Source organism: Triticum dicoccoides, chromosome 1A (assembly GCF_002162155.2).
Source record: "Triticum dicoccoides isolate Atlit2015 ecotype Zavitan chromosome 1A, WEW_v2.0, whole genome shotgun sequence".
Lineage (NCBI taxonomy): Eukaryota > Viridiplantae > Streptophyta > Magnoliopsida > Poales > Poaceae > Triticum > Triticum dicoccoides.
In genome coordinates, this window is record NC_041380.1 from 531,099,235 (window position 1) to 531,120,680 (window position 21,446).

The 21,446-nt window shown below is 46.1% G+C and overlaps 2 protein-coding genes across 3 annotated transcripts; both read right to left on the reverse strand.

The window, feature by feature from the left end:
• Positions 1–5,572: 5,572 nt before the first annotated feature.
• Positions 5,573–10,320, reverse strand: LOC119286088. The gene is made up of 8 exons (XM_037565426.1): positions 9,584–10,320; positions 8,795–9,018; positions 8,619–8,680; positions 7,522–7,743; positions 7,179–7,308; positions 6,598–6,923; positions 6,215–6,356; positions 5,573–6,111 (listed from the first exon to the last, which is right to left on the reverse strand). Exons 1-8 carry the CDS (start codon positions 9,678–9,680, stop codon positions 5,824–5,826), a joined length of 1,491 nt encoding a protein of 496 aa, XP_037421323.1. The 5' UTR covers positions 9,681–10,320; the 3' UTR covers positions 5,573–5,823.
• Positions 10,321–10,705: 385 nt separating this feature from the next.
• Positions 10,706–21,446, reverse strand: LOC119286074 (TNF receptor-associated factor homolog 1a-like). Of its 2 annotated transcripts, none has more exons than XM_037565413.1 (13): positions 21,317–21,446; positions 20,292–20,509; positions 18,992–19,103; positions 18,351–18,439; positions 18,206–18,274; positions 17,977–18,106; positions 17,307–17,465; positions 16,845–17,208; positions 16,260–16,369; positions 15,408–15,558; positions 14,062–14,405; positions 13,791–13,986; positions 10,706–13,126 (listed from the first exon to the last, which is right to left on the reverse strand). In XM_037565413.1, exons 2-13 carry the CDS (start codon positions 20,467–20,469, stop codon positions 10,865–10,867), a joined length of 4,164 nt encoding a protein of 1,387 aa, XP_037421310.1. In that variant the 5' UTR covers positions 20,470–20,509; positions 21,317–21,446; the 3' UTR covers positions 10,706–10,864. The 2 variants fall into 2 exon arrangements, with proteins under 2 accessions (XP_037421310.1, XP_037421306.1); XM_037565409.1 differs by having other exon boundaries at positions 18,992–19,106.

The following is a 21,446-nucleotide window of genomic DNA, read 5'->3' on the forward strand; positions in this document are numbered from 1 at the left end:
CAGAACACCATGAAGAAACGTGTTCTGTACATCAAGCTGCCTAAGACTCCATCCCCTGGAAACAGCAATGGACAAAACAAGACGAATGGTGGCTGCTTTTACCACAGGACTAAATGTATCCTCATAGTCTATACCATATTGCTGTTTGAAGCCTTTTGCAACTAGCCTAGCCTTATAGCGATCAATAGTTCCATCAGATCTCCTTTTGATCCGAAAAACCCACTTACAATCAATCAAGTTTTTACCTTGCTGTGGAGGAACCAAGTGCCAGGTCTTGTTTTTCTTTAATGCCATGTATTCTTCATTCATTGCCTTCTTCCACTTATCATCACGAAGTGCTGCATCAAGAGTCGCTGGCTCATCTGGTTCTCCTGTGGAACAGACCAAGCCATATTTGGTTACGTGTTTATAATTTAAAGGCTGAATTAAACCTTGTTGGAGCCGTGTTCGTCGTGAAGGAGGATCTACAGAGTCCGCAGCCACAGAGGATCCGGAGGGCTGCATGGATGGGTCAGCAACAGATCCCGAGGGGGGTCCTGTCGCGGACCCAGTAGCAGGTGCAGCAGCAGCCTCAGTCAGTGCGGGGCTGGCTGGATCTTCTGTGGTCGCTGGCTGAGGCGCCTCGGCACGGGTGGGTGCAGAAGATCCCAAGGCGGGGACCCGCTCATCATTGTGCGGTCCGGTCGGTTGATCAGCACCGGTGGGTCCAGCTTCAGAGACCCGCGCAGATCCGCGCCGCTGATACGTGACGGGACGGGCGCCGTACCGCGTGCTGCCTGGAGGGACCCGCATGTCGGGGAGGGCGCACGTGTCGGTGGTGGAGACGCGCGCATCTGGCGGGGCGGCGCGCACGCCTGCACCTGGCGTCCCTGCACCACCAGATTTCGAGGAGGATCTGGTCAGCGGCTGCGCTGCCGATCCCGAGGCGGATCTGTCCCCTGGCGCGTTGTCTCCTGCCACGGGACACATGAAATATGGCCCGGATTTTTCACCTTGTTGATTATTTGCTTCACAATTTTTTCTGTTTCATCAACACAAAGCTCATGCATGCCATTAGATGAGTTAGTCAACGAATGATCATCAATATTTAGTCCCCCTTTGTCAAAACTAGTGAGATGGGGGGTAGGAGGAGAATTTCTTCTCGAAGTAGTGCACCGGCGTTTGGGTGGAGATCGGCAAATGGAAACTTGGTTTCATCAAAAACGACATCACGGGAGATGTACACTCGCCCGGTGGAAACATCTAAGCACTTGACACCTTTGTGCTGTGCGCTATAACCAAGAAATACGCACTGTTTTGATCGAAACATGAGCTTGCGGTTGTTGTAGGGACGAAGGTTAGGCCAACATGCACACCCAAATACACGAAGGGACTTATAGTCTGGTTTGGTGTGGAGAAGTCTTTCTATCGGAGTTTCATTATGAATAGCACGACTAGGGAGCATGTTGATGATATGGACTGCGGTTAAAAACGCTTCATCCCAGAATTTTAGAGGCATGGATGCGCCGGCTAGAAGGGCAAGGCCAACCTCAACAATATGTCGATGCTTGCGTTCTGCTGACCCGTTTTGCTGGTGAGCATGAGGACATGACACTTGATGTGAGACACCAAGTGTTTGGAAGAAGGAGATTAACTTTTCGTACTCCCCTCCCCAGTCTGACTGGACAGCGATGATTTTGCTGTCAAATTTTCGCTCAACAAGAGCTTGAAAGTTTTTGAACACTTGAAACACATCAGACTGTTTCTTTAAAAGATAGATCCAAGAAAATTTGCTGAAATCATCGATGAAGCTAACATAATAAGTGTGTCTGCCAACAGAAGTAGGGGCAGGACCCCAAACATCAGAAAAGATCAATTGTGGTGGTTTGGTAGAAACACTGCTAGAGATAGGGTAAGGCAACTGATGACTTTTAGCTTTCTGACATGAATCACAAATTGTCTCATTATGACGCTCACCAACAAACGGGAGATTATTTTTCCTAAGTAATTTTTCAACTAAAGAAAAAGATGCATGTCCTAAACGATCGTGCCATCGTGTGGACGAGAGCTTGATAGCACCACAAGCATATTTATTTGGTCTTCGAAACTCCGAATCAACGGATAGAGGCCACCAACGCATCTACCTCGATAGAGAACCGTCCTCGTTGCCTGATCCTTGATCAAAAAGAAGTAAGGGTGAAATTCAAGAAATACATGATTATCAAGGGCAATTCGATGGACAGAAAGAAGACTCTTGTTGGCACTAGGAACATGCAGAATTTTTCTAAGATGAATATTACGATGAGGGGTACGAAATATTGAGTGACCAAAGTGACGTATACTCATACCTTCTCCACTGGCAGTATGGATTTGATCCTTGCCGCGATATTTCTCCTTCATGGTTACTTTTTCGAGCTCATTGGTGATGTGGTTGGTAGCACCACTGTCAACATACCAGTTTGTGTCGACACCATATGAGCCATCAGCTGCCGCAGCGACCTTTTCTTCATCTTGGGAGTCGTAGTCGTCCTCCTCATACTTGTACCAGCAATCTTTTGTTTGTATGCCCGACCTTGCCGCAGATCTGACACTTAGGGGTGTCCGGACGGTTCCTGCCGCCGCCACCAGCACCGCGTCCGCGACGGCCTCGGCCACCAGAATGGGGTGGCGCAGCGCCACGGTTGCTGCCGCCGGACCTGCCCTTATTGCGAGAGGAGCCATGGGAGCGAGAGTCACCGCCCCGCCTGCGAGTGGCCGCGTTTGCGGATGATTTGAAGCCGCCGCCACCGGCCCCCTAGAAGTGAGCCATGCGCTGGTCGAAATTGGATAACATGGCAAAGAGTTCATCAAGGGTTACCCCGGTCACGCGAGCGTCGAGGGCAGACACCAGAGGCTGATAGTCGGCGTCAAGCCCATGGATGATGTAGGAGGCGAGTTCGTCGGGGATCGCCTTGCCTGCGGCGGCTAGCTCATCGGCGTAGCCGCGCATGGCGGCGAAGTAGGAGGCAACGGAGAGACTCCCCTTTTGCGCGTTGATGAGGGACATTCGTATGTTGTTGATGCGGCTGGCAGACTGAGACGAGAACATCCCAGCGCGCGTCGTCCAGAGCGCGCCCGCGGTGGTGACCGTGGTCACCGTGAGCAGCACCTCACGTGTCAGGTTGTTCAGCAGGTATCCCAGAACCTGCTGATCCTCCCGGACCCAGATTGGGTGGAGAGGGTTGGGCGTTGACGAATCCTCCTTGCCGTCCTTGGTGGTGACGAGGAATTTCGCCGGCTCCGGCTTGGTGCCGTCGACGTAGACGTAGACACCGGCGCCGCGCAGCTGAGGGATGACTTGCGTGCGCCATAGCACATAATTTGTGCGGGTTAGCTTCTCGGTAACTTGGCTATTGAGGTTGGTTTGGGAAGCGCCGGAGGTGGAAGACATGGCTAGGGCTAGATGGAGTTTGCAGGGAGCTTTGATGGGAAAAGGATAGCTCTGACTACCATGTGCAAATAGCTGGAAACGTCTTGCCTGTTGAGGCCGACGGATACGTGTTAATATAGGCGGGGCGCACCTCCCGTACAGCACATACAAAGTAGTTTGGATATAGGAGATATTCAGGGAGAAGATAGAACTTGAAGAGAAAGAAACAACTCATGTATATCTATCCTGTATCTATCCTAACTACCTCCAGGTACGGGTCAAGGATGACACGCCAATATACGCCAATGTATACCGTACCAATATAACAGCATGTTTGACAACCCCAAAATGCATTATTGATTCCAACAACCATCACTTCATGCTTGCACTATTTTAATATTGCATATTACTTCCGTGTTCACAGTTCACTTGCAACATTTCAAACTTCCGTTTCAACTGTGCTTCAGGCCAGTAGCGGAGCTACACAATTTTTGTTGGGCGGGCCAAGCTGAAGAAATGCATTGTTTTTCTCCCACATGATCCAACTTTTGCCTTCATTATTCACTGTTTTGGTCGTGGATTGGGCGGGCCACGGTCATGTTTTGTTTCAACTAAGCTCCGCCACTGCTTCAGGCCGCAAGTGACTTATAGCCTTATAGGCATGTGGCTCAGTCGCAAACGGTTTTTCTTAGTGAGTTGTGTGGGACGTTGTTGTACCATTAGATGTTTTTATATTGATATATAGATAGATAGATCCGGGCCAGCTGCATTTCCTAGGCACGCCGAGGAACCCGATTTGTAACGCTCATATCGAAGATTGTCAAAGCACACAAAACTGTACTGACGCTCGTGTGTGTGTGTGTGTTTTCGATACGAGAATAGGGACGTGGTTTTTTACGTTCGCGTTCCGTATGCAGCGCGAATCCGAGCTAGCCATCATGCATGATGTTCAATCAGTTAGGCTCACCCTTGTGTTAGCCATGTACCAGTCACAGGCTAGTAGATTCGTTTCTCTAGCTAGGTCCTATACATGCTCTGTGCATTTTTGCCTCCCATACTCCTGTTTAGTGGCAGGCCAGCCTCATAATTATATCTGACGTGGATAATTAACGTCGCTAGTTATTTTTTTGCAGAATAATGTCGCTAGTTACTGTAGGATTATTACATGTTAACCTACAACCTCATTAAAAAATCATGCGCGTACAATTTTTATGAAGGCTTTGTCGGATTTTATGAAGGATATGCTTGAACTTTGTCATGAAAATCAGAAGAACTTTTGAAAAAACCAAAAAAAATGAGAAGTTCTTTGAGTTTTGGCGACAAAGTTCCAAAAATACGGTTAAAACGTTATCTACCTATTTTTCAAAAATTGTGAGCTATGCCAAAGTTTTCCAAAAGTTCTTCTATTTATCATGACAACATTCAGATACCAGTAAAACAAAGTTTGGTTCTATTTAAAACTATTTAAAGAGCATTCTTTAAAAACAATTTCAATAACAGGATATTTTAATTTTGTGATGTTTAAATTAAATCCAACAACATAGGCTAGATAATCAAAGGAATTAATTCCACGGCCGAAGGGGTAAAGTGAATCTAGCAACAGCATCACCTACTACTGAACAAGACTAGTCTGGGTCCTAATGGGACCCTTCTCAGCTTTCTCACACGCATCATGGGTAAATTTGATCGGTGGAAATACTAGTTGTGAACGGAACGCTAATGTAAATGCCTATTCCCCGAGAACAGTATACAATGGTCCATCGGGTTTGGAGATGGTAGAAAGCACGGCCTCTTCGGCGAGCCATCCATCAGGCTGGTTGTAGTGAGAGTATTATAAGTAGTATCATGCATGCCAACTAGACGTTTTGGATGATATGGCACACAATTAAATGAGAAAAGAGAGGATGTAGTATCATATCATGATACCGTATCATATTAAATGTTCCGCTGGTTTGTGTCATGCATGACAATTAATAAGGCAATCTAAGATACTACCTCTCTCTCAGTTTACAGGGCGTGCGCGTGCCCCTAGGTTATCAATTTGACCAACCTAATACAAGTCATATATCACAAAAATTATACCAATATAAACTTCAGATGTTCTATTTTCAAACCGTATAATTTTTGTGTTATATAGTTTATATTAAGATGATAAAATTGACAATCTAGATATACGCGTAGAACTTGTAAACTGAAACAGAGGTAGTACTAACTTATAATACTATGCATTATGGAGGTAGTATCACACACTAGTATCATATGCATGATACTAGTATATGATACTTCTCATTACAACCAGCCTCATTTAACACCAGTCAACCAGCCACATCAACCCAACACCACACCCCAGCCTGACAGTGTCAAGAGGAAGAAGAAGAAGAAGAAGAAAGGAGAAAGAAAACACCCTCATGACGGATGAAACGCACGCACCGGACTCAAAAAGTTTGTACCGGCGCGTCGCCGCCGCGGAGGGCGCCGTCGGCCAGCGACGCGGCCCTGAAGCGCGCCTCGCTCGCCTGGACGGCGGCCCTGAGCTCGCGCTGCACGGACGCCCTCGACGGCGACGCGACGAGGTCCTGCCACGCCGACGGCGACGGCTGCCCGTCCGGGTAGAGCTCGTCCACGCAGTTGGCCTCGTCGTTCAGGCCGCTCACCCGCTCCAGGCACCCGATCTCCTCCGGATCCACCAGCAGGTTGCTCTCGCCGTCCTTCCACCCTATCAGCTGCGATGCCATGAAGAACACACCATAGGTTCAGCAAACATGATACTCCAGCTCCAGGAGCGGATAGTTCATTGTTGGCTTCAGAAGAGTGGTGGCTCCTCACCTTTGGGGCACCCATGGAGTTGGTGCTGTAGAGCCTCGCATTGTCGACGACGCCACAGTATCCGCGGAACGCAGTGGCAAATCGCTTGTGCGACTGCAGCTGGGACTTGACCCTCACTGCTCTCCCCGTGATCACCGCTCTCCTGCCAATGCCAAACTTTTAGATATGCCGCTTCTGTGTTTCCATTCAAGTATGAGCAGAAATCTTCCCCTTTGTAGGGTGAGATGTTCACTACTTAAAAGTAGTTCAGCCAAATGGCGATAGCGCGAGATACTAGAATGAGCAGAATTTTAACGATGCAGGGGCTAATTCTGGCATGGACTAGATTACTCTGAACTAAAACCACGACACTTATTATAGATCGAAGGGGGTAGGAGATTCACCTGATCCCTCTCACAACTGCGAGGTAAGCATCACAGACGACACCGACGAGCTCGATGCGGTAAGGCTTCCTCGGCCTCATCTCGCTCTCTTCGTCGGCACTGCGAGCCTCAACAGGCTCCCAGTAATCCTCCGTGATTGACCCGTCTTCAGTGACCTTGTAGCCGACGCCCATGCGGTATCGCTGCCGGTGCACTGCCCTTGCCATGGCTACCGTTTGCTGGAAGAATGGCTCCCACGACAGTGTGCCATCCATGATCACATCCCTCCCTTCGTTCAGGGCGGTCACCAGGAGCGATGAGGCCGCGTCCATCGATGACTGGTGCACCTGTATCGACGTTGTGAATCACGATATAAGATGTGCATAATGATTCATCAGCTACTTCTGTTTAGATAAATTGCTTGTTTCAGTCTGGACCAGTAGAATTTGATTAAACAGAGCTGCTGATATGGATTTTCATTATTTGAAGTCTGGACCAGTAGAATATGCAATCTTGTTTGTTTTTATCAGTCAATTAATCGGTATGTACTGTCCTACTCACATAGGAATATGCACATATATAGCAATCATAGTGAGACATACCAGCTCTGCCGTCTGCAACATGTCGTTGTGATGGCCTCTTGAGCTGATGGCTCGATATATAACATCTGTTTCCTTGAATGCATCTGCCTCCACCACCACTGCATTTGCTGCTGCCCCAGACCAAAATGATCTACAAATAATAGGGTGATCAGCTTATAGACACAAAGTCTTCTATTTAGCTGCTCTACTTGCTTTGAGGAAAGTCTCAGTACTGTTTCTGTCTTCTCAAATCAGTTTGAACAGCTCGGCATTTCCCCATTTACTCTGCTTTTTTTTGTGCAAAGTGTGCAGATTGCCAGAAGAAATTTACAGTGAGCAACAAGTACAGAATTGATAAACTTACTCCTTTAGTATATCTTTAAGTACAGTGCTCTTGCCAGCTCCCATTCCACCACCCATCAGGAGTAGGACTGGGCTGCGATCACAATGTGCTACTGGGACCATCACATCGCTGCACTGTGCCGGGCCTTGGGGAGAAAGTCCTATGGCCTTGAGCTCTTCCACCAGTGTGGAGAATAGCCTAGTTACCTTCAAGTTTCTTGTGACCCTTTCGAATCTCTGACTCCTGTGTTTAGAGGAGAATCAGATACTAGACTTCAGTTTTGGTGTCAGAGAAACAGAGATCATTACCTGTAGTTATTTCTCATACTTATGACTGAACCAGATTAGAGTTTACGTATTCTTTTTTGAGAAGAAAATAATATCTCAGATCCAAGTTGTAAACATATGCTTAATCTGAACTCCTCTACTTAGGAAGTTTAGGGAGATAGATGATGCATAAAGGGAAGGGACTTGTAAAGCATGCAGTTCATGTAGCTTTATTTTTGTATATTTTTCACATTTTTAATGGATTAATTCGACTATAGTTCTCCTACGCAGAACATACTTCACTTTATAAATGGCCAGATACACACCGGAATTATTGTACCCCACTGGCAGTGAATTAATTGCTTTCAAGATTAATAATAAGAAACGCAGACCCAAACTGGACCAGGCAAGTTAGCAATGCACTCATTCAAAGAGGCATTTCCAGGAAAGTGTCATGGCAAACCAACATGTGGTTGTGGGAGTAATTTAAAACCTTAGCACATGGGTGCCATCTCAATCTCATCACTCCTGACCTCAAAAGATGCAGTTTCTGCTACACTGCCCACGCTGAGCTCTGAAGTTGATCTAGTGCCAGGTTGACTAATCTATCACTCCGTCAGATGAAAGTAGAAGTCAACTGTGTGAATAATTCAAGGACGAAATCCAGCACGCCGATAAAGAAGAAGTTATCAAACCACACACTAGAGCGACATACCAAGCTACATACACTAAGATGATGTAAGCTAAAAATAATGGGCAAAACAAAACAAAGCAAAGAATAGACAACCACAATGCATTGACAGGCCGTTCTACTATGACGCATGCAGCTTAAAGAATGGATAATTTAATCACCTAGTGGCCTCCAATACCATGTTCCGGAGCTTCCTTTTGGGCGCGCCTTCCACCGTCAGAACCTGTGGAGATCACACTGTATCAAATCAATATACAAAATATCAGTGGGAGAGCATCGTCGTGAGGAAGACAGAATATTCAAAAGCCGTCGTTCGTGGTCGCTCCTTAATTTGTACCTGGGTGATCATGTAGGTGGAGCATTTCCAGTGGAAGGAGAAGTAGCCGAGAATGCACTTGTCGAGCTCCTCGATGAAGCGGACGATGAGGGGCCCGGGGTCGGGGGTGTTGTGGAAGAAGGCGAATATGTTGTCCTCGTAGCCCTTGTTCTTGCGCAGGTAGTCGTAGGCCAGCGTGCACAGGTGGGGGCACTCGCTGGCGTGGTCGAACCCGATTTGCCTGGCTGGAGAAAGATGCCACAGATTTTTGTCAGGCAGGCAGGAAGGAAGGTGCAGTGCAGGGGAAGCAGCGTGGCTCTGTGGAAGCATTATTGTCGTAGGATTGTGCAGCGGCTAGTAGAGCCAGAAGGAAGGAACATGCCGTGCGTCTGGATCTCTTTGATGGCGATGTGGGTTTAACTAGTTTATTATTGCGGAAGATCTTTTTTCTGTATGGCATGGGCAGGTTGGGTGCCTAGTTAAATTGTCCACCATGAGCTGAGCAGGCCAAGGAGTTAAAAAACAAAATGGAGAGGGGATGCTTTTTGTGGCTGGGATTCCGGGCTGCGCCCCCGCTTCTTGGATTGGGATCGGGGGAAGCAATAAACGGGAGATGATGAAATGGATCGCGCGAACAAATTCGCAGGTGCAAACGAAGTAGTAGTTGAGTACTAGTGCTACAAAATGAAAGATGAGCATACAAACGGCACAGGCGAACAGGAACGGCGTCCAGATTACTCCAGGAACTGAGACTGGGCGAGGAAGGAGGAGGACATGGCGGGGGAGGGGAGGATCGCAGTGCGCACGTACCGACGTAATGGGAGAAGCGCTCGAGCTCCTGGACGCGGCTGGCGCTGGAGACGGCCAGGCGCGGCACCAGCGCCGCCGCGGGCCCGTCGTCCCTCATGCCGCCTCCTGACCGCTCCTTCCGGCGGTTGGAGGCGAGAAACGCGCTGCCGCACCCGCACAGGCCCTCCCAGTCGGCGGCAGGTAGTGGGATCAGGCAATGGGGGAGGAAGGAGGAGGGTGCGGCGTCGATTTGTTTATACGGAGCAGGAGCGGGAGCGGGTCGCCGATGCTTCTGGACAACCAGAGTGGGTCGGAAATCCTGGAGCCGGGGGGCCGGCAGAAGAGTGGCGTGCGCCTAGGGAATGAGCGGAGCGGCGGCGATGGGCGATGGGGACGGGCGGGCCGGGGACGGGCAATCTGCGCTGCACTCGCCGGCCGCGGCGTGGAAGGAAGGCAAGCCTGGCTCTGGCTCTGGCTGGCTGTATATGTATGGACGGTACGGTACGTTCCGCGGCCTCACGACGGCGCGCGTACGCCGTACGGCGTAGAGGGAGGGAGGAAGGAGCGCGCGCTGGTGGTTGGTGGTGGTGTGCGGGGGAGAGAGAAAGAAAGAAAGCGTACGGGTGAAATCTGAAATGATCGCGCGGAGTTTTGACTTTGCTGCCCACCGCCCACACCAGATTTGTTTCAATTTCTCTTTCTGGAAAAAGAAGGGGCTCTCGAACCGCACGGTCGCAGCAGGCAGGCTGCCATGTGCTCGCCGCGACGAGTCTTCCGATCTCCTCGGCCCGCGTCCCCCGTCGCGTCAACAATGCACGCCTCCCTCCCTCCTTGACTCGTCTCGCGCCAGGAACCTGATGGTAGGCAGGCGCCGGGTGACCCGACCGACCAAAAGCGGTCGATCTTGTCCTGCTAGTCTGGTACGTAGGCACTAGGCAGCGAATGACTGACGCACAAATGCCAACTACTTCAACATTTCCGACGGAGGGAGTGGTCGTTCCGCTCACTATGATGAGAAGATCCCTTTCGAGGAAAGAAAGGTTAGAACGGCGGGCGACTGGTCTAATAATGCGTTCACTCACTCCAGTCAGTCAGTCATTCAGGCACTCGACAGCAAACTTGAAAGCAGCCGGCGAACAGGGCTTTACGGAAATGTAACTGTATCCCTTTTCTTTTCTCCCCTTTTTTAAAGCTAAAGGTTTCAAATTACATGCCCATGGCGGCACAAGCATCTGTTACAACAAGCATTATTTTCCTCAACTGTAAGACTGACTGTATACAGGCATATATCAGCGCATCGCATCACCAGCGCCCGTTGTTGGCCTGGCGCCGATACGCGGCGGCGGCAGAGCCCACACCGTTCACCCCACTCGCCAGGTTGCTGCTGTAGTCCCCCATCTGGTGGTGGTGCTGTGGGAACCCGTTGGTGCTCAGCGATCCGAGATTCATCGACGACGGGTTGACAGGGCTATGCCCACCATACAGCCAAGGCTTTGATGTGCTCATGTCAGACAGGCCGCCATTGGTGGCGTATGTGTCCAGCGAGGAGAACTGCATCTCCCTCGCCCCCTGCCCCTGGAGAGGGCTCATGTCGTAGGCCCTTGAGAACCCATCGTCGTAGTACCGGTCGGTGGAATTAAACCGACTGGGACTGCTGACAGAAGCCATCATCTCCGGATCTGCCAGGCTGCCTCTGCTAAACCGCCCAGGACTGCCCACAGAAGACATCTCAGAATCAACCAGGTTTCCTCTGCTAAACCGCCTGGAACTACTGAGAGAGGCCATATCCAAATCTGCCAAGTTACCTCTGCTAAACCGCCCGGGACTGCTAACAGAAGCCATTTCTGAATCTGCTATGTTGCCCCTCAGCGAAAATGGCAGACCATAAGCATGGTAATCATGGCGCATAGGCTCTGCCTTGCTGCCATTGCTCTGTCCCTCGTCAAGCAAATCATTAATGATGTCAAGGTGCTGATATTCTTCAGCCACGGGCGCCTGTGGTTGCTGCATGACAAAACTGACAGGAGTCTGTCTAGGTGGTTGCAATCCTCCAAACCTGCTGAAGTTTTCTGTCTCAGTGCCCCGTGTCTGCTGATAAGCATCATCTTTCCAAGTTTGTTGATACGCATGACCATTTGTCGTCCGTTGGTAAGGGGAGTCGTCCCTCCAGAGATGATTGTTGATGCTACTATCACCTTTCCATGGTTGCCAACTATCAAGTGTATCTGAATTCCCCAAACCAGATTTAAATCCATGCCTCGCTGACAACAACTGATCATTCCTCCCAGCAGGAGGCATCATTAATGACGCAGTTGATGCATATGTTGATAGCGGCTGCGAAAGTGCAGTACCTTGTCCCAGAATAGTTGGCTGATATGAAAGAATTGAAGAGGGCGTACCCAGACCAGGCTTACCAAGGATGGCATTACGGTAGGTCTGTGGAACATACGCTGGGGCAGAAGGGGAAGGATCATTTCCTGATCTTCCAGCTGCTTCACTCGCTGAGCGCGAAAGCAATGTAGAAACTTGAACTTGTGGGGTAGCTGGTACAGTTGTTCTTGGTGTAGGGAATACAGGGGCACTTGAAGGCCTTGATGTTGTGACAGCAACCTCAGAAACTCTGGTGGATGTGACCTTTATAGGAGTGGTCTCTTCCCGAGCTTCTGAATAAGTGGTGGAAGAAGTTTGTGGCGATGCGGAGGGAAGTGGAGCAGCTTTATCAACTTGTGGTAGTCTTGGGGGGGCTGGTATGGTTTTATCAACTTGCAGTGATCTTGAAGGAGTGCCAGCATCCTTAGCAGATGGTGGTGTTATGGGTACAACAAGAGAAGACTTACCAGCTGATGGAGATTTTAGAGGTACCGGATTAGCTTTATCGGTCGCTGGAGATTTCAGAGGAACCACAGCAGCTTTAGCAGCTGGTGGAGATTTTGGAGGAACTGAAGTAGCTTTATCAGTCAGTGGAGATTTTGGAGTAACTGGAATAGCTTTATCAATTGGCGGAGATTTTGGAGGAACTGGAGTAGCTTTATGAGTTGGCGGAGATTTTGGGGGAACTGGAGTAGCTTTTTCAGCTGGTGGAGGTTTCGGACAAACTGGTGTAGCTTTATCAGTTGGAGGCGATTTGGGGGGAACTGGAGCAGCTCTATTGATTCGTGGCGATCTTGAAGGAAGAGGAACATCTTTATCTGTATCAGTTGGAGTCGATTTTGAGCTATTCGGAGGTGCTCTAATTGGTTGCGGTGTCAAACTTGATCCATGATCTTTGTTTGAAACTGGGTCAACCTTTGTTCTGGTAGGGGCCTTAACAGGCACAGCTTCAGTACTCGTGGTGGCTGGCATGCCTGAAACAGCTTCTTCTGGCACACCATTGGCCAGAGGGACCTCCTTATTGGCTGTTCCATTGGCTTTTACATCGTTCGTAACTTCAGGGGAATGTTCCGAGCTCTTCAGAACATCAGGTGGTTTCTCCGTAGAACTGGATGAGGATGATCCATTTGTCTTTGTTTGATTTTCCATTGCTTCAAAGTGAGCTTTGAAAAGTTTCCTCCCCTCAATGTTTTTCTGAAATATACATAGAGAAAGATAGGTTACAGAAATGAATTGGTTGAAGCTATGAAGCAGGAAGACAAGACCCAGGCAGCGCATCTGCTACGAGTGACTACTGTACATACATTTATCTGTATTGTATGCACTTGAGAGAAGGTTTTTCCTTTCCTGTAAGGAAAAAAGGACATATCGTTTTTTCCAACCAGACACTACCATGTGGGGTGGTGATCGAGTATAGAAAAATAAACCAGAACCTTTTTGCAGTCAAAAATTGTTTCTACCATAGGCCATAGATACCTTGTCCACTTGACAAACAAAAAAGCATGTAACAAGTGCATGGACATTGTCGACCAGCACAGAACTTAGGAACAAGTCTACCTTAACAGTGTTGATGTGAGATATGAACACATGAATTTATACAGACTGGATCAGTACTCAAATGAATAGAAGATGCATCGTTAACCATTTCGAAATTAATCTCAAACCATCTAATGCTAGAGATTATAGAAGTACATACGAGTAATGGGAAACGTATATTCCATATCTATCAAGTTTAAAACCAATTCTTACAATTCAGATCCTTCAACAATCAAACATATGTAGAAACTCGAAAGTACAGCAGAACTTTGAACATCATGACAAAAGAAAGGCAATGATATTTTCGAAAGAGTAACTTCACCTCATGGAGACGCTGCCCCAGCTCACGAAGTCTATCTTTCAAGGTGAGTAGAACAGTATCCCGGTCCAATTTTGGAGCAGTGCCACAGCCTGAACTATTGCGATCTGAACTACCAGTAACACTGGAGGAGGGAAGGCAATCGTCTTCTTCGGCATAACTGATAATGCTTATGCCCTTGTTACGCTGATTTTTCCCTCTGCACAAGTTCAGTTAGCCCAGGTGCCATCTTACAAGAACAATGCAAAACTTTAAACATATCGTCTTCACCTACCTATTTGGTGACAAGTGATTTCTGCTGTCTGGTAAATTGTTTATTTTGCTGTGAATACCATTCATAGCAGTAGAATCAGCTGAAAATGCTGATGAGTTGGCCTCCATAGAGGAGACTCTCTTTCCATTCATAGGTCTAGAACTGTCCAAATGATCTGGCCCATCTGAAGCACCTTCTTCCAAAGTAAGGCCAACCTTCAGTGCCACTTCTTCTGCCTGTTTAGATGGTAAGCCATCACTGTCATCAACTGTGATTTCGTCATTAAGTCTTTCCAGAATTCTTGCTTCAGATTTATCTTCTCTTTCCTTGTCTTTAACCTTACGATTGTTCTTCTTTTGTTTGGCCTGAAAAGAAATAGTAAGAACACACCAGCAGAAAACAAGAACAATGCAGTAGCAAAGAAAGCATCAACCAAACAAGATATTAGACCCAGGGGTATTTAACCTCGAAAAGATGTACACATTAGAAATGAAAACCATGCATAAACTACTAAAGTATCCATTGAGATACACTCAAATCATAATAACTTCATCGCAAGAAATAAAGCTGATCTTCAAGAATGGTGTAGCACAAAATGTAACCAACATAGGACTAAGTGCTAGTACTTGTATCTCGAATACACATAAAGGGGAGCCAGGGTAGGGAGACGGGTAAAATATGTGCAGTCAACAGTTCTAGGGATATCCTCACCGCAAAATAAGGTTAGCTGTGTGGGTATCATATACCAGAAAGAAAGTTGTTCCTTGGTAACACGAGATAGCATGCATGACATACCATACATCTATAGTCTATAAGTAAAAAAGCTCTTTCAAGCTCGGGAAACTTATGCAAGTTTTAGCTGGACTATGGGCCAAGTTCATCACAAGACATCAAGCTAAGTTCTTTAAGTGTTTTCACAACATAACCGAAAACTCAAGAGAAAATAAGTAAAAAACTAGAACGATTCCAAGTTTACAGCCAGTTCTCAGTACAAAACACAAGCTGCCTTGTTTTATTCATCCCAGCTATGAGTTCCAGTCAGTTCCTATCAGATAATCACCCACTGCCACTTCATAAAAGTAGTAAAGGATATGAAAAATTATGACTGATGAAAAATGAAAAATATAGCGCATCACTGAAACTCAAAACAATGCTTTAGCATGCATCAAGACCAATCAAATACAAAAGAAGAATTATAAATCCTAACTCGCAATGATCACTCGATAAATTAAGTTCAATAATTATTGGGCAGGAAAATTGCTCCAGATTCAGTGAATTGGTCCCTACTGTGGCATTCCTAAATAATAATGGCAATACAACATTCAACCTAAGAAAATAAGCGAGAAGAAGGCACATAGAAAAGTAACCTGCTTTTTCTTTGCGCGCTTGTCCTTTTCGTTCGCGCCACCACCACGTTTTCCCTTCGTCTCATTTTCAAGTCCCGCTGCTTCCTCCTCACGGATTAGCTCTTCTTGCCTCTTCAAAGCAACAGCTTCTTGGTATGCAACTTCAATTCCACTGACACAAGCAACATGCAAGAATCAGAAGCAACAGATAGTTGATCACATTATAGAACAACTGACCCACAGTTGAAGATTCATCTACCCAACTTTCCATCAAACTTATATAGAAGAAATGCCTTTGATTTCATTTGTAAACTACAAACAGCAGAAAAATAGTTTAGTCTATTTTGAACTAGATAACCGCATGGCCCTTGCTTCTTTAGAAGATCACCAAAACATTATTCATCAAATACACAGTGGGGCACAACCTCACAAAAAAAACAGCAACTAACTTGTGCCACAATCTTATACTTCTTCCAGAAACAGGTAAGTGCTGTTTCAGACACTGGTACCGAAAATACAATTGACCACCAGTTTCTATTATAATATATTGTAAAACCTATTGCCTTTTGTTTTTAAGAAAAATCTGATCATATCACATTCATGTGTCTACCCTAATTGTTCATTTAGTTAACTGATCAAAGGAAAAATAGTTTGGCTGCACACAATCAAGAATAGTTCTTATGTTTTACACTTTTAGTTGACCAAGTTTTTGTTGCTAATGAGTATAACATAAATTTCAGTACAATAAGATATGGCTCAATATAGGATTAACCAATTCAGCACCTTTTGTAGTACTTCGTAACTGGATATAATATAAGCCTTGAACATTCAGATCAGACAAACTAAAACCTGGCTCTAGAAAACAGTTGTTACCTAAATATGTGAGATAGCACAAATGTTTCAAGTATCTTCCGCCCAAGCTCAGTTAGGCGTCTTTCTTCGCGCTCCATAGAGATTTTGTTAACCTCGCCAGAACTACCATCCTATGAAGATGGGCATAGTTACAAAATGATTAGGAGCGACAGTTATTTCACTGGTACAATAGACTACAGTTTCAAATTTGTCCATTACAGATGTTACAATATCATATGATAAATATAAGCTCACCAGTACCTGCTGTACCGAGCTAGTTCAAACAACATCATAAGTCCACCCCAAACCAACATATCATTCAGTGAACATATACTAGGCAGTTCAAACAAGAACCTACAACATCTCTTTCAACAACGGAAGAAATTGGACGAGCTGCAGTAAGGTAGGTATTGTGCATATCACAAAAGGAGGTGCAGAAACTACGCTACTAGAACGACATATTGCAAATCCAGTAGAAAAACTTTATAAATTAGATTAACAAACAGTATGCATAGATATAACTAAGGCACTAGCAAGTAGTAAAAAATATATATCCTAATAAACTGGAAAAAAATGTTGCAATATATCAAACCTCACTAATCATACCTTCATGCGGCTCTGGGAACATTTGTCATCCTTTGGAGATACTGGTTGACAAGGCAACGGTTCCAAGGCTGCTCTCTCAAGTAAAGTTATAACATCACCAGCCAAAACAAATATGTCCATATCAACATTGACCATGGGTGCAGGTAGTTCATCCAATTCTGCTATTTTTGTTCTCCCTTTCTTGCCCTTGCTCTGGTATTCGAGTGCCTTCAGACCCGTATACAAAGAGTCCATCACTAATGTTGAAGTAACCTCTTTCTCTACAAAGAAATGCTTCACCAGTACTTTAAGTATGGTATCAGTCTTCTCTCTGGACATACGGTGCCTGGTTCTTGGGTCAATTGCTGACCAGAATGCACGAAAACTGAAAGGCCAACAAAGATTTCAATCTGTGAACATAATATGAACAAACAGGCAACATTGACTTGTTGTGATGTATACTGGAAAAGATAATGGCGTTACCTGGACCATCTAATTTTGTCCTCAATGAGCTTGGTAAGTTTATTTCTTCGTTCCTCAATAAAACGTCGGTAAATTTGTTCTATATTGGTTGTATAGACACGGAGCAATTCTCTTCGGTAAGGGCGATCAAGGCAACGAAATGGTCTGTCCACTTTCTCCCTTCAATATGAAAATAGAGCAGTCTAATGTTACATGATAGTTCGCGGTTGATTCTACATATAAAGAGAAAACAGCTGCAGCTATCTACTCCCTCCGTTCCCTAATAAGACCTTTTAGCTTTTTCTTGATTCGTATGTATCTAGACACATTTTATTATGAATGTTCACTCATTTTAGTATGTATGCAGTCAATATTTTGAAATAGATAAAAGGTCTTATATTAGGGAACGGAGGGAGTACTATATAAAGTAGCTGGTCTGCATGAGTTACTAAAGATTGACCAAAAGATTAAGACAATGAAACTACATGCATTGCACTCCTGCCATGGGAATAGCCGAGTATGAATTATAGGAAGAAACAATATATTCAGAAAAATTGGCATTTTCACTAATGTTGTTCTTGCGAAGATGTGCTCAGATGAACAGATCGAACAGTTCCCTTCTGAGACATGAATTAGAGGCACAATGATGAAAAAATTAGCTATCAATCATGAGCATAGACAGATTAACTACCTGATAACTTGAACTTGAGCAATTATTTCAAGAACATCGTCCACGAGAAAACCATCCTGAATCTTTGACAACTCCATAAACTTTTTCCATCCCCAATCATGCTCCTTCTTCCAGAACCTATGCAAAGTGTCTACAAAAATTACTTCATTAATGCCTGAACAAGGTGAAAAGATATATGGATAGATATACTGTAGCTTCCTATGAAGAGAACAGACCAAGTTCAGCTCACCTGAGTATTTAATTTTCTTAGGATCCATATTGCCTACAGCTATAGTGAACTGTGCAAAATGGCTCCATCCTGAAATTTTCATACTAGAGTCAGATAAGTAATTTCCAATGTGTGCAAGATAGCTGTAAACATGGTAACATCAAACCTGGGAGGAGTTTGTCATGATTAGCAACACAAAGAAACAATGACAAGTGATTGGAGACATCACATCCTTGAGGGTATACAAGTATATACCTGTGAAATAACAATTGGAAACAACAAGGGAATCAGTATCTGTGCATACAGAGAAGAAAAAATATACACCAGAAAAATGAGTCATGAAGCTTTCAGATTAGTTCATTTAGACATCAGGGAAGCTACAACATTAAGCCCTCAGCGAAGCTAAAAAACCTTTCTGAAGGTAAAAATGGAAAAAATGGTGTCCAAAAAGAGACAAAAATGGTATCGTATACCAAGACGCACTGTGTCAACGGTAACAGAATAATCAAAACAGACATGTCAGGACCGTGAACACTTCCAGTCCTTACTCTTCCCTCCCTGGCTCCCACCCACGTGAAATAAATACTCTAGTCAAAATGTAAACCAAACATGTCAAAACATTGCACATATGAGAAAAGGATTGTGTGGCACTCTCCAATCTCCAGCTTAAGGACTGGGGTGCACAGAATGACAGAAAGGGAAACATAGCAAGACAAAATTGCCCCATATAACGTTTTATAAATACCAACACGAGAAAAATCAAACAAATGACAAGTGGTTGAACAAGGTTGTCAAAAGGCACTTTACCATTTGTAACCACCAGCCTCAAACGGCTCACTTTTCATCTCTCTCTTCTTCTCCTTTGAAAAATTCTCAATCCTCCAAGTATGCCGACCGTATAATTCTGAAGGTTTAGGGCCTGCTATGAGAGTCGAGAGAAATGAGATTAAACACACGAAAACAAATACAGCTTCCAAATCTCGGAGGAAGTTATCCTTAAAGGAAGTTCAATCAATAGCATGGTATGACTTGCATCATGGTAAGGAAATAGATTTTTCCATGCAATGAAAGCAAATGTTGACACAAACCAATTTAATTTGGGCAAGTATCAGCATGCAAATTATCTACTCCCTCCGTCCGGAATTACTTACCGCGGAAATGAATAAAAATGGATGTATTTATCACTTAAATACGTCTAGATACATTCATTTCTCCGGCAAGTAATTCCGGACGGAGGGACTATTTAAAAGATTGTTCCAATTTTAGAATAGAAAAGATTGCATCAACGGGACAACTAATGACATTGTGAACTGGCACAAAAGAGAAGGTAAATGAATTATTTCATTGTAGATTGAGAGAGAGAGAGAGAGATCCTCAGTTTTCAGCTTGTAGAAGCTATTTAGCTCAATATTAATTGCATGGTATTTTAGAGTGCAATTGACTAGGTGCATATGGATAATCTCAACAAACAAATGAAGGCATGATCACATTTTAGTTTATTTACAACGGAATACTGGGAAAATAGCTTAATCTTTATATATTACGCACCGAGCTCTAATATGCACGTGGCCTGAGTTTAATCATAAATGGTAAATGTCTTGAATCAACTGACGTTCTGGTCTAACCATATCATGATTTCTGCCTTTTTCATTGAAGACAGATAATAAGACAAATTAAACCTCTCTGTATTTATATTTTCTATACATTGAGAATCGGATACGACAAGCCTTTCTAAATGTGAGAGCCATGCCAGACGCTATCTATCATCATGCCCATGCAACGTCTGCATGTATAATCATGGCACTAAGTCCCAGCAACCAGCACGAACCAACCTTGGATACCATGGCACTGCAAAATGAACCAATATGTAGTGATGAATGGGTCACAAGCTCCACCCTTACAGCTTGACAAGATAATTTGGTGCACATAGGAGGTATAGTGTATCAGCTGCCCAGTTGGTGTTGGACTATTTGAACATGCCAATGATTCATTCAAGTACAATAGGCATCACAGCAATCCATATACCAAAATAACTTCCACAGCATGTCGCGCCAAAATAACATGCTAATCAAACCACGAAACCATATATGCAAGTGCATTCACGCACCAGGATCATCATCGTCGCAATCGGTGTCCCAAAATGGCGGGGACGTTGAAGGGCTTCCGCTCTCGCCCTGGTCGCAGGACCGCCACTCGGACAAGGACTCGCCGGACAGGCTGCGATCGTCATCCCTCATCCCAGCCGTGCTCGCAGAAGAATCATCGGTTGCTGAGGCTCCGGCCATCAGCAAACCCCTCAGCTACTTCGGACAACCTTATCCGCGGCTGCATGCATAAACGACAACGGAATTATTAATTTTGAGCTGAGTCCAGCACACCACAATGCTAGGAAAACCAGTGCTCTTATCCAACAAGACAACCACGGCGGTATCAAGTCTCCTAAGTCCCGACAAAGCCGTTATCAGACCGGCACAAAACCCACCGGAGGTATCATCAAGTCTACTAATGAGTAATGAGTTCCGACAAAACCGTTATCAGACCGGCGCAAGCAAAACCCACCGGTGGTATCAATCAAGTCTACTAATGCCTCCCGACAAAGCCGTTATCAGACCGGCGCAAAACCCACCGGCGGTATCAAGTCCGATAACCCCCGACAGAAGCGTTGCCGGAGCGGCACGAAAACCCCGTAAACAAGCCTATCACAGTCCAGCGAGCACAGAACCTTCCAATACTGGAAGGTTGTCGCCGAATTCAGCAATCTGATGACCCTACTCGGCTGAAGACAGCCTTCCATCCGTGAACTCCACGCTCTACGGCTCTCTCTACCCTCTATCCTCTAAACGCTACTCTGGCACATCCAACGGGGCAAGGGGATCTACCCGGCGCCCATTTCGGGAGCCAGACTCGCGGAAACGCGGCATCCCGAGCTGGCAGCGCCTCCCGGCGGGGGGCGAACAGCCAGCTCGCCGTCGGATCAGCCGGGGCCGCGACGAGGCCGAGCGAAAACGCGACCGCCCGAACCCTAGCCCCGCAACCCCGCGAGACGCGCCACCGCCCGCGCCCGCCCCGGGGGGCGGGCGCGCGCGGGCCCTGATCTAACTACGACGGGCCGGGAGGGCCGGGGGTCCGTACCTGCCGCGGCCGCCGCCCGGGGCAGGAGCGGTCCTGCGGCGGCTGGGGGCGGGGAGTGTGCTGGGCTGTGCTGCGGCGCGCGCGGCGTGGCGGAGCTGCGGAGGGGTGAGGGGAATACGGTCTTGGATTG